This window comes from Orcinus orca, chromosome 14 (genome assembly GCF_937001465.1).
Source record: "Orcinus orca chromosome 14, mOrcOrc1.1, whole genome shotgun sequence".
NCBI classification, from domain to species: Eukaryota; Metazoa; Chordata; class Mammalia; order Artiodactyla; family Delphinidae; genus Orcinus; species Orcinus orca.
This window is the reverse complement of record NC_064572.1, coordinates 21,385,967-21,400,061: the sequence shown is the minus strand read 5'-3', so window position 1 is coordinate 21,400,061 and position 14,095 is coordinate 21,385,967. Positions and strand designations below refer to the sequence as shown.

At 34.3% G+C, this 14,095-nt stretch overlaps 1 protein-coding gene across 1 annotated transcript in view; it reads left to right on the top strand.

The window, feature by feature from the left end:
* Positions 1–14,095, top strand: part of RTKN2 (rhotekin 2) — an 81,108-nt gene that overhangs the window by 27,471 nt on the left and 39,542 nt on the right. The window contains exons 4-6 of the mRNA XM_012536785.3: positions 5,335–5,388; positions 6,640–6,757; positions 9,103–9,297. Of these exons, the coding sequence (XP_012392239.2) occupies positions 5,335–5,388; positions 6,640–6,757; positions 9,103–9,297 (367 nt within the window). The remainder of the gene's footprint in view (positions 1–5,334; positions 5,389–6,639; positions 6,758–9,102; positions 9,298–14,095) is intronic.

Here is a 14,095-nt window from a genome sequence, read left to right as displayed (position 1 = left end):
AATTTATCCCTCGCCCACCCCCTTTCCCCTTTGGTAACTGTAAGTTTGTTCTCTGTGTCTGTGAGTCTATTTCTGTTTTGTAAATAAGTTCGTGTTGTATTTTAGATCCAAAATATAAATGATACCATATGGTGTTTGTCTTTCTCTTTTTGACTTGCCTCACAGTATGATAATATCTAGGTCCATTCATATTGCTGCAAATGGCATTATTTCATTCTTTTTTATGGCTGAGTAGTATTCCATTGTATTTATGTACCACATCTTTTTTATTCATTCATCTCTCAATGGACATTTGAGTTGCTTCCATGTCTTGGCTGTTGTAAATAGTGCTGCTATGAACATTGGTGTGCATGTATTTTTTCAAATTATAGTTTTGTCCGGATATATGCCCGGGCTGGGATTGCTGGATCACATGGCAACTCTATTTTTAGTTTTTTGAGGAACTTCCATACTGTTCTCCATAGTGGCTGCACCAATTTACATTCCCACGAACAGTGTAGGAGGGTTCCCTTTTTTCCATACCCGCTCCAGCATTTGTTACTTGTAGACTTTTTCATGATGGCCATCCTGACCAGCATGAGATGGTACCTCACTGGTCAGGTAATTTTTGTAGTTTTGATTTGCATTTCTCTAAAAAATAGTGATGTTGAGCATCTTTATGTGCCTGTTGGCTATCTGTAGGTCTTCTTTGGAGAAATGTCTATTTAGGATTTCTGCCCATTTTTTGATTGACTTGTTTGTTTTTTTTGTTACTGAGTTGTTTATATGTTTTGGAAATTAAGGCCTCATGGATTGCATCATTTACAAATATCAATACTTTCTCCCAGTCCGTAGATTGTCTTTTCGCTTCGTTTATGATTTCCTTTGCTATGCAAAAGCTTTTAAGTTTGATTAGGTCCCATTTGTTTGTTTTTGCTTTTATTTCTATTGCCTTGGGAGACTGACCTAAGAAAACATTGGTATGATTTATGTCAGAGAATGTTTTGCTTATGGTCTCTTCTAGGAGTTTTATGGTATCCTGTTTTATATTTAAGTCTTTAAGCCATTTTGAGTTTTTGTTTATGGTGTTGAGGGAGTGTTCTAACTTCATTGATTTACATGTAGCTGTCCAGCTTTCCCAACATCACTTGCCAAAGAGATTGTCTTTTTTCCATTGTATATTCTTGCCTCCTTTGTTGAAAATTAATTGACTATTGGTGTGTGGGTTTATTTCTGGGCTCTCTTTTCTGTTCTGTTGATCCATATGTCTGTTTTTGTGCCAGTCCATGCTGTTTTGATTACTGTAGCTTTGAGGTATTGTCTGAAGTCTGGGAGAATTATTCCTCTAGCTTTGTTCTTTTTCCTCAGGATTGCTTTGACAATTCTGGGTCTTTTATTGTTCTGTATAAATTTTACGATTATTCAAGTTTGGTATAAAGTGACAGGGGTTAATGTGACAGGGATTGCATTAATTCTGTAGATTGCTTTGGGTAGTATGGCCATTTTAACAATATTAATTCTTCCAATCCAAGAGCATGGTATATCTTTCCATTTCTTTAAATCATCTTTAATTTCCCTTATCAGTGTTTTTATAGTTCTCAGCATATGTCACCTCCTTGGTCAGGTTTATTCCTAAATATTTTATTTTTTTGATGTGATTTTAAAAGTGATTTTTTTTTTTTAACTTTCCCTTTCTGGCATTTCATTGTTATCGTAAATAAATGCAACAGATTTCTGTATGTTAATCTTGTATCCTGCTACCTTGCTGAATTTGTTTATCAGTTCTAATAGTTTTTGTATGGAGTCTTTAGGGTTCTTTCTATGTACTATCATGTCATCTGCATATAATGACAATGTAACCTATTGCCTTCCAATTAGGATATATTTTATTTATTTTTTTCTTGTCTGATTGCTGTGGCTAGACTTCCAATGCTATGTTGAATAGAAGTGGTGAGGGAATTCCCTGGTGGTCCAGTGGTTAAGGCTTTGTGCTTTCACTGCCATGGGCCCGGGTTCAGTCCCTGGTTGGGGAACTAAGATCCCACAAACTATGAGGTGCGACCAAAAAAAAAAAAAAAAAAAGTGGTTAGATTGGGCATCCTTGTCTTGTTCCAGAATTTAGTGAGAAGGCTTTCAACTTCTCACCATTGAGTATTATGTCAGCTGTAGGTTTGCCATAAATAGCTTTTATTATGTTGAGATATGTTTCCTCTATACTCACTTTGGTAAGAGTTTTTATCATGAATGGATGTTGAATTTTATCAAGTGCTGTTTTTGCATCTATCGAGATAATCATGTGGTTTTTGTCCTTTCTTTTGTTGATGTGGTGTATCACATTGATTGATTTGCATATGTTGAACCATCCTTGTGACCCTGGGATAAATCCAACTTGATCATGGCTTATGGTCTTTTTTATGTGTTGTTGGATTTGGTTTGCTAATATTTTGTTGAGAATTTCTGCATCTATATTCATCAAAGATATTGGCCTATAATTTTCTTTTTTGATAGTGCTTTTGTCTGATTTTGGTATCAGGGTGATGGTGGCTTCATAGAATGACTTTGGGAGTGTTCCCTCCTCTTCAGTGTTTTGGTATAGTTTGAGAAGGATTGGTCTGAGTTCTTTGTATGTTTGGTAGAATTCCACAGTGAAGCCATCCAGTCCTGGACTTTGTTTTGCAGGGAGTTTTTGTTTTTGTTTTTTGTTTGTTTGTTTAATTAATTATTTTTTTGTTAAATTTTTGGCTGTGTTGGGTCTTCGTTGCTGGGCGTGGGCTTTCTCTAGTTGAGGCGAGTGGGAGCTATTCTTCATTGCGGTGCACGGGCTTCTCATTTTGGTGGCTTCTCTTGTCACAGAACACGGGCTCTAGGTGTGTGGGCTTCAGTAGTTGTGGCACGTGGGCTCAGTAGTTGTGGCTTGTGGGCTCTAGAGCACAGGTTCAGTAGTTGTGGCGCATGGGCTTAGTTGCTCCGCAGCATGTTGGATCTTCCCAGACCAGGGCTTGAACCCATGTCCCCTGCGTTGGCAGGCGGATTCTCAACCACTGCACCACGAGGGAAGCCCCTGGAGTTTTTGGTTTTGGTTTTTTTTGGAGATTCTATTTCACTTCTAGTGATTGGTCTGTTCAAATTATCTGTTTCTTCTTGATTCTTGATTCAATTTTGGTGGGCTCTATGTTTTTAGAAACTTGTCCATTTCTTCTAGGTTGTTCAGTTTGTTGGCATATAATTGTTCATAGTGTTCTCTTATGGTTTTTTGTATTTCTGAAATATCCATTCTTACTTCTCCTCTTTCATTTCTTATTTTGTTTATTTGGGTCCTCTCTCTTCTTGGTGAGCCTGACTAGAGGTTTGTCCATTTTGTTTACCCTTTCAAAAACACAGCTCTTGTTTTTATTGTTTTTTTTTTATAGTTTTTAAATCTCTATTTTATTTATTTCCTCTTTGATCTTTATTGTTTTCTTCCTTCTGCTGACTTTAGGTTTAGTTTGTTCTTTTTTTTTCTAATTCTTTCAGGTGGTAGGTTAGGTTATTTATTTGAGATTTTTCTTGTTTTTTGAGGAAGGCCTGTATTGCTATGAACTTCCGTCTCAGGACTGCCTTTGCTGCATGCCACAGATTTTGAATGGTTGTGTTTTTACAGTCATTTAAACTTAATTGATATTTTCAGGACATTATATCCAAAAAAATCCAGAATATACATTCTTTTCAAGTGCACGTGGAACACTCTCTAGGATAGACCCACATACTAGGACACAAAACAAGCCTCAGCAAATTTAAGAGGATAGAAAGTTTTTCAAGCATCTTTTCCATGTACAACGGCATGAAACTGAAAATAAACCACACAAAGAGAAACAAGAAAAAACAATTACATGGAGACTAAACAACATGGTACTAAAAAACCAGTGGGTCAGTGATGAAATCGAAGAGGGAATTAAAAAATACTTTGAGACAAATGACAATGAAAACACAACCATAAATTAGTAAATATATTTTAAAAATTATTGTTGGATGAAATGTATGTAAAGTGTTTAACCAAGCTTTCTACCTGGTTGGGCAGAATAGGGATGGAGTAATACAAAGATGTTCTAGAAAGGAAATTGGAAATAGGCACTAAGAACCTTAGAATTCTAAACAAATAAAAATGTAGACAAAAGATCATGGGATCTAAAAGTGAAGCACATCATAAAGGTAGCCAAATAGCTTATGTTCAGAAAGATTTATAATTATTTGAAAGTGGCATAATTAATAGGTATGAAAAATATGCAAATAAACTTCCTAAGTGTAATAAGGAAATGTCTTAAACAGAAATTTTCCAGAAAGGTTCGATATCGTTTTTGTACTGAGTACAAAATTAAAAATTAAAACTAACTTCACTTTATCATTGAGATTTCTACTGTGCTGTGTTATGCTGTAATCACACATCTTAATCTATTTGGTAATACCTTAATTCTCTAACTTTGAAACTATGCAGATAGCATAAGAATGTCAGAGGAAAATTGTTACTACATAATGTTAACCTAGTATTAAAAGTAAAGGGAAGAATGGAGAAAACTAGGAAGGCAAAATTTTGACTGTGTCAAAGCTCTAGATTAATTTCCGGAATAAAGATTGTTAACACAGTCACTTTGGAGTTTGAAGAACGTGTGAATGAGAGAAATATGTTTAGCTCACTTTTAGAACGTACGCCCTTTTCTTGGCCTGAAAGAAGTAATACATTCCTCTTTTTAGTTTTCTTAAGGAAAATGCTACAGTTTGTAACATGAATATACAAAGATCTACAAATTCTTTTGTAGACAAGTTAAATCTTCTTAATGGAGAGATCTTGGATTTGTTTGTTAAGAGCTGGGTCTCTCCCAGAAACCAATGATCTTAGACAAGTCAATCTTAGACAACTTAATTTTCTTCATCTTTAAAGTTTGCATAGTGGACAAAAGTTCTAAAGTCATTTCTACCTCTACTATTCTATGATTTTGAAATATATTTAACTACATTTGCTGCTACTGCTTACCCAAAATAGAAATTGAACACTAGGTTACCCAAATTTCACCTATTTCAAAAACATAAATCATGAAAAGAAAATTTTATGGCATAAGCTTATTACAGACCTTTCTTAATCAATTAATTTGTTGAGTAGTAGTTGGTGGGTTTTTTTAGTAAAATAAATATAACAGATTTTATATTCCTAGTCTAAGCTGTTTTTAAGAGAAAACATTATTGTGTTTGAATATTTAAGTAATAAATAAATATTGGCTTTAATGGTCAGAATCCATTGTGGAATTCAGAGGTTTATTTCACTCTAAGAAATGAAATTTACCAAAATTATTACTTGTCATTTCTTTTCCCCCTCCTCTATAGATATTCGTATACCACTAATGTGGAAAGACTCTGATCACTTCAGCAGTAAAGAACGTATGTATGATTTTAATTGTAATTGAAATATCTTCTGTAATATGTTGTAAATTTGAGATTATTAGGAGAAAAAACTGCTTCTCCAGTGAAATAAATGGATGTCATTTGACAGAATAAGCAGAATCTTGTTGATAGGAACCTGTGCAAGGATGGTGAGTAATAGGTAATAGAGAAGGGAATTGTGCAATGGAAGGAAATGTTTGAGTCATGGTAAAGGCAACATTATTTGACTAAGATCTTGGAGATCTTTCTGCCTTGTTTTCTTACTTCAGATTATTTAACAGGATGTAAGAGGAAAAGATTTTTAGCTTGATCTGATTGTTTTCCCCTTCAGCATTTTATGGCTTCATATAGTCTTAACAAATCCATGCATTGTGGGTCATGGAAATTAACCTCAAATGATTTTTAGCTGTTAGAGGCAAAGCAGAAAAGATATGATAATCCTTTATCTTTCTTGTCTATTGTGATAGCTTTGTTCCTCATACTTTAAAATCTGAATCACATTGAGCACAATTAGTTTTATATGAAAAATCCAAAATCAGATTAGTACATTTGTTATTCAATTAGGAAATATAAATTACTTTACAAAGGAATACATGCAGGTATTAAGTACATCTTTCTGATTGCAGTAGAGAGTTAAGTTTTTCTGAAGAGGTACATTTTCTCAGTAATGAGGTTTCAGTCCTTTAATCACCTAATACTTCTTAAAAACATCATCAAATTAGAAGGCCCAGCAGCTATGGTTTTTGTGTTCACATGTCTACTTTTTATTGTTTTTGTGGTTTCCTCCCTTTCAGTTTGGTGGAAAATGTTTTGCTGTTAATGTGCTTGCTCCTAACCTCTCATAATAGAAAACTTATTTTTCTTAAAATATACTTGGAAACCAAATGACAGGGGTAATAGTATGTACATAAAATAATAAATTTGCTATTAATTAAAGCTTAAAGAGTTTTCTAGGAATAAAATTTGTGAGTTTGGTGGGTACTTTTAGGCTGCTGAGAGGCCTCTATTTTTAACTTTATTTTTTGATACTCCCTACTTTCATTGTTATGCTTAGTTGGGCAAGCTATTAATATATATTGGCAAAACAGTCTCTATAAAAAGTTAAAGGATTACAGTGTACAATGTATGAAAATAAGAATCTATTAGCAAATATTTAGGCTAATTATTTTCATTTTCAAGCAGATTTTAACATAATATAGGCATGATTCATCACATGAATCATTGTGTTATGTTGTTTTTCTTCTCTAGGATCACAGCGCTATGCCATTTTTTGTTTATTCAAAATGGGAGCTGAAGTTTTTGATACTGACATGGTGATTGTGGATAAAACAATCACAGATATATGTTTTGAAAATGTGACCATATTGTAAGTATTTTTTAATCTTCATTGAATGAAAAGAATCTAAAATTCTACCTTTTTCAAAGGAAGGCAAATTTATTGGATTATTTTTGAAGCATTAAAATCTTTAAATTGATTTTGAACATTGCATTGTTCAAAATAAGCCCATCTCTGCATTTGAGATTTTTCCAGTGTAAAATAAAGTGGAAATCATGTAATATTAGTAGTAACACTATGAATACAATGGAATCTCATTATAACATTATTTTATGTAGAGTGAATTTGGGCATAAAAGAGGTTCTTACATCTCATATAGGAGATTTGGTTACAGAAATACCAAAATAGTATAACAACTTTATGAAATAGTTCTGAAATATGTACCATAGGCAAAGTACTTTGGTAAAATTTTGAGATATTCTTTTTCTTATGGTGCACTTTCCTGTTTTCACTCCAAAACAATAAAAAGTTGGGTGATCCTCAGGGCTGTTTTTATTGCCCCTGCTCTTTTACAGGCTCATTTTATTGTGGTCATAATATAGAACCAGAAAGAACTCCTCAGGTAGCCATAGAAATCATTTTTAACTAACATAAGTTTTTCCTGGCCTTTTTTTCTATTGGCCTAAATCAGTATGTGATTTTTATTTCTTACAGGGTTTCAAAGACAGTATCTTTGCATCCAAATATTAATAACTACTTAACTATTAAAATCAATATACATGTTTTTTCCATCTTTAGCTATGGAGCTATATACAGTTGAGATTGAAAGTACTAGTTTTGCCACTCATGTAGCATTAAAAAAATGATTGCAAACCATGTTTTGTGGCTTTGGTTCAGTGTCCCATAAGGAATTGTACAGCACAGAAAAATATAATACATTTTTCTGAGTTATCAGCAGTAGTGCAGGCCATCTTATAAGCTCTGTTGAACCAAAGAAATTTACTTAGGATGCCCCAAATATTGCCAAATGTTTACATAACTGAGACTTAAAAATAAATATTTATTATTTACCTAAATATACTTATTTCCATTATCAACTATTACTAGTGCATCTTTTCCTGCCAAAATCATCCTGTTAATGGACTCTTTTCTTCACATCACTTTGCTATTGTTTGTTTTTACCACAAAGACAAAAATCATAATTTTTTTCACAGAAAGAACAATGCAAGTTACTTGGGAAGACAACTCATGATTTATAATTTTTTTTTAATTCTGTAAATATTTTAAATTGTTCTAAAAATAACTGCTCACAGATGTTCTAAATGTTATTTTAAAATGTGCTTTTTGTTATGATTGTTTTAATAAGTATTCAATATTTATGAATCTCTGGTTTTTCTCTAAATATTGACATTTGTTAGTCATTACCAGGAATACTGTATGTTTCAGAGTTGCCAAATAATAAACTATAAAAATATTTGGAAGTTATTCCTTGGATTTATTCAAACTATAGTTTGGCTATTTAAATCTTAAAAAGTCTATGCTGTGTTTTTAAAATCTCTGAGGCTGATGGATTGTCTTCTACAGACAACATCTACTGCTGATGGACCTCCTTTGCGATTTGAAGTATATTTTACTGTTACTAACATCACCACAATCGTTTATAGTAAAGATAGTTCACTGTGTCTGAGAAAGAGCAAAGCCAATCTTGGCATTGCAGATTTTCTGCATATTGGTTTAATAAATACATACTGAATATCTTTTATGCTAGATTAAGAATACAAAGATTACCAAGACATCACTCCCCCTCAAGGAGTTCATGCCTTGAAATATATCTCTTTATATTCATTTTTTTGTTTGTTTTCTCCTGTACAACTAAATAGTGAAATGTTATTTCAGAGTTATTAGGTACAAAGGTGGAGCGGGGAGGAGGGGCGCGGTGTTGAGTGGACTGTATGACTCTTTATGAAAAAGACGTGAAAACTAAAGGTTTCAGCAGAAGAAAGCTTTTGTTTCTTTTAATTTTCTTTGTGTTCTTTGTTTTCAAATCTTTTTCCTTTGGAGGAATCGTGATTTCAGGAAATCATACATATAATGTAAATACCTTAAAAACAGCTATATTATAGGAATGAAAAGGAGAAATAACATTGGCAACGAAATGACCAGGGCATTTTATTCTTTTCCTTTAAATAATTTGCCTGTAAATATTGGTTAAATTGAGTTAAGATTGCCCTACTTTAGAAGCTGGTAGCTCTCGAAGTTGTAGTGACTCAGGTCATTTAGATACTAAATAAACACTGGGATATTCTATCTCATTAACATATATTAACATAAACCTGTTCCAAATGCTGCTTTTAAATGTTATGAAAACATCACAGGATGTTATTTTATTTTCTACTGAGTTAAATTTCTAACATTATGATTGTCCTTGTTTTTAGTAATGAAGCAGGGCCAGACTTTCAGATAAAGGTGGAAGTATATAGTTGCTGTACAGAAGACTCTTCTATAACCAACACACCAAAAAAATTAGCTAAGAAACTGAAGACATCTATAAGCAAAGCTACAGGGAAGAAAATAAGTTCAGTGCTTCAAGAAGATCATGAAATGTGCTTGTCCTTCAGTTCTGCTATTTAGTAAGTTTTCTAATACAATATTTACAGCGATACAGTATAATTATGTATTTGTGACATTTTAAAGTATTGTATATGGAGAATATCTTTACATTTTAAATGGGAAAAAACATCCTGAGGCAGGAATATAACTTGGTTGTCTGACATTTACCCAGCTGAGTTATCCTTAATACCTTCCTTTGAAAGTAGAAAGTTGGGGCTTTCCTGGTGGCACAGTGGTTAAGAATCTGCCTGCCAATGCAGGAGACACGGATTCGAGCTCTGGTCCCGGGAAGATCCCACATGCCGCGGAGCAACTAAGCCCGTGTGCCATAACTACTGAGCCTGCGCTTTAGAGCCCACAAGCCAAAACTTCTGAAGCCCGCGCACCTAGAACCTGTGCTCTGAAGCAAGAGAAGCCACCGCAATGAGAAGCCCGCGCACCGCAACAAAGAGTAGCCCCTGCTCGCCGCAACTAGAGAAAGCCCGCGTGCAGCAACGAAGACCCAACGCAGCCAAAAATAAATAAATTAATTAATTAAAAAGAAGAAAGTAGAATGTTGGGTGACAGTGTGCTTTCAGTGATTTTGAATTCCAGTATCTAGCAGAAAGATGAATTATTTTTCTTGAAAAGGGACTATCTACATGTTAAGTTGTTTGCTACGTATCAGTCTACTAATTGGAGTTCTGCATATGTCATGCATTAGTCTTAAAGATTTAAAAAAATATTTTATTTCTTTATAACAAAACCACATTACCATTATCACATCTAACAAAATAAAAAATAAGTTCTGAATATCATCTGATGTCCAGTCTGTGTTCAAATTGCCCCAATTCTGAGGAAGTTCTCTTCTGATCTGTGCAAGTCAAGATGCAAACAAGGTCTACAACATTGCATTTAGGTGAGTCTTTTAATCTTTAACAATTTCCCATCTACTTTTTTCCTTGCCATTATTTATTGAAGAAGCCAGATCTTATAGATTTCCCATATTTTGAATTTATCTGATTCCATCTTTGTGGTCTTTTTAAACATCTTTTTCTATCCCCTGTGTTTCCTACAACTTGTAGTCAGATCTAGAGGACTGATTAGTTTCAGGTTCTCTTTTAGGACAATGTACTTTCTACTGTATCCCATTTGGAGGTGTTGTCTCACTTTTACTCATGTTAAACCTGACCAGTGGGTTCAGGTGTTGTCAGCCTGATCCATCCATTATAAAGTTCCCTATCAATCTTTTATCTAATGGTGTTAGCAGCTATTGCAGGTCATTCATTATTTCATTAGGGGTTATAATTTGGTGACTTTCTAAATTTGTCCTTTATTTATTTATATTTTATCTTGATTCTTTTCTCTCTTTTTTAAAAAAATTATTTATTTATTTTTGGCTGCGCTGGGTCTTTGTTGCTGCATGCGGGCTTTCTCTAGTTGCAGAGAGCAGGGGCTACTCTTCGTTGCGGTGCACAGGCTTCTCATTGTGGTGGCTTCTCTTGTTGCAGAGCACGGGTTCTAGGTGTGCGCACGCGCTTCAGTAGTTGTGGCTTGTGGGCTCTAGAGCACAGGCTCAGTAGTTGTGGCGCGTGGGCTTAGTTGCTCCATGGCATGTGGGATCTTCCCGGACCAGGGCTCTAACCCATGTCTCCTGCATTGGCAGGCGGATTCTTAACCACTGCGCCACCAGGGGAGTTCTGCATTTATTTTTAAACCTAGAATTCTCTCAAAGAAGAACTTTCTTTTGTTAACTCTCTGGATATAAATGCAAAAAAATTGGTGGAGGAGAAGGAGGAAAAGAATACTCGGTTCCTTCATTTTAGAATAATAAGTTGATGTTCTACCATGGAGGTGATCAATGTTTTGTTTTATTTGAACTCTTGTATTTTTATATATTTGTGTTTCAGTCAATTACAGTTATTCTCTTTGAAGCCAATTTGTCCCATCTTTGATCAGTGGGGAACCTTTAAGCTGACTCTGCGTCCTTTTGACACAACCTAATCTCTGATTAGCTTCTTTGCTCTCTGGCCAGGGAACATGTTCCATGTTCATCTTCTGTTTTTCTGCCCACAGTTGGAATCACCATCTCTTCAAGAAGCCCTGGTTTCTTTCAGATACTTTCTTTAAACATTGTGTTTGCTTCTTTACAAGTATTTTTATCTTTTATGTTTCTTGGGAAAACTGTTGTACAGGCTGCATTCCTAGAATTTCTTTGCATGTCTTGGTAGGGTTGGCTCTTCAGCATGTAAGTAATTTTACTGTAATTACAAAAAGCAAAATATTTTAGGTGTAGATCCTGGAAATATCAATCACCAAATGTAACTAAATAACTCTTTTCATATCAGATATATTACATGTGAAAGTGACTTGGGACCCTAGCATTGTGGCTTTCAGTTTATTTTGATTGAGATCCACAGTAAGAAATACATTTTACATTATTACTGAATGCACAGTAACATAAGCAGACAGATTTCGTGAAGCAATACTTAGCCCTTGCTATTTATAGTATAGTCACTTGACTTTTTTTATTCTAGTTATTTTCAGTTTCTTTTAATTCCGTTTATGAATCATTAAATTGATTTCATGATTGTTGAATGGGTCCCATCCACTGAAAAAAAGAAGGCATAGAAGATGTAAATCTTTGCTAATATAAATGTCATTAAAAAGGAGGGAGGGATACCCTTTCATTTTCTTCCTTTAGAATTAAGGCCATCTTAAAACTTTTGTAGATTAAGATGATAATCAAGTATTTGCTGGAAAATGCTTTAATTCAACTATAAGGTAATGGAACTCTGTCTTTTTGATGATTGAATGAACAATTGTATTTCTAGTTTGAAGCATCGATTTTAGAACTGAAAGAGATAATCACCAAGTTAGTAGTTTTAAAACGTTTTTAAGCAGCAAAATTCTTTATTTAAAAAAAAAAACAACAGGACCAACATAGGCAGAACACTCTATGACATAAATCACAGCAAGATCCTTTTTGACCCACCTCCTAGAGAAATGGAAACAAAAACAACAATGAACAAATGGGACCTAATGAAACTTCAAAGCTTTTGCACAGCAAAGGAAAACATAAACAAGATGAAAAGATAACCCTCAGAATGGGAGAAAATATTTGCAAATGAAGCAACTGACAAAGGATTAATCTCCAGAATTTACAAGCAGCTCATGCAGCTCAATATCAAAAAACAAACAACCCAATCCAAAAATGGGCAGAAGACCTAAATAGACATTTCTCCAAAGAAGATATACAGACTGCCAACAAACACATGAAAGGATGCTCAACATCACTAATCATTAGAGAAATACAAGTCAAAACTACAATGAGGTATCACTTCACACTGATCATCAAAATATCTGCAAACAATAAATGCTGGAGAGGGTGTGGAGAAGAGGGAACCCTCTTGCACTGTTTGTGGGAATGTAAATTGATACAGCCACTATGGAGAACAGTATGGAGGTTCCTTAAAAAACTAAAACTAGAACTACCATATGACCCAGCAATCCCACTACTGGGCATATACCCTGAGAAAACCATTAATTCAAAAAGAGTCATGTACCAAATTGTTCATTGCAGCTCTATTTACAATAGCCAGTACGTGGAAGCAACCTAAGTGTCCATCGACAGGTGAATGGATGAAGAAGATGTGGCACATATATACAAGGGAATATTGCTCAGCCATAAAAAGAAATGAAATTGAGTTATTTGTAGTGAGGTGGATGGACCTACAGTCTGTCATACAGAGTGAAGTAAGTCAGAAAGAGAAAAACAAATACCGTATGCTAACACATATATATGGAATCTAAAAAAAAAAAAAAAAGGTTCTGAAGAACCTAGGGGCAGAACAGGAATAAAGATGCAGATGTAGAGAATGGACTTGAGGATACGGGGAGGGGGAAGGGTAAGCTGGGACGAAGTGAGTGAGTAGCATTGACATATAAACACTACCAGATGTAAAATAGATAGCTAGTGGGAAGCAGCTGCATCGCACAGGGAGATCAGCTCAGTGCTTTGTGTCCACCTAGAGGGGTGGGATAGGGAGGGTGGGAGGGAGACACAAAAGGGAGGTGATATGGGGATATATGTATATGTATAGCTGATTCACTTTGTTATAAAGCAGAAACTAACACACCATTGTGAAGCAATTATACACCAATAAAGATGTTAAAAAAAAAAACAAAACAGGACCAGTAGTGTCCTGAACAAGTTACATTATTTCCTGGGCCTCAGTTTTCTCATGAAAGGTAAGGATGCTTAGACATAATCATCTATTTTTAGAAGGCTCCTTAGAGACATTTTAGGGTTTCATACACCTTTCAAGCATGTAAAAACAATGACTGGGCTTCTCAAACAGTTTAAAATTTCATTGTTTGGCAGGGAATACTTGATTTTTCTATCCTGTCATTTATTATTTGTGTGACCCAAGACAGATTAATTTACTCTGGGTTTTTATTTTTCCCTCTGTAAAATGGGAATAATAATAATGTAATAATATCTAACGCCATTGGATTATTATGAGACTCAAAAAGGTAATTCATGAGCTTGGTATGTAGTAAGCATTTAATAAATGTAGCTGTTACTATTATTGTTACTATTTTTACTGTTCTGAGACCAGTGCTTTTTCTGAAATTTTTTTTCAAATTCATGCTGAAGCACTTCAGTTTAGAAACCTTCAGAGGATTATAAAATGTAGACAGATATTTTAAAATTGAAAAACCAATGTTTATCATTTCGTAGAAGATACTCTAAGTGATGTTGGAACTTGTGTTTAACCTATACTCCTCTTCAAAGCCTAGAGGTGTATTTGAGAATAACATTATTGCTATTAAGCT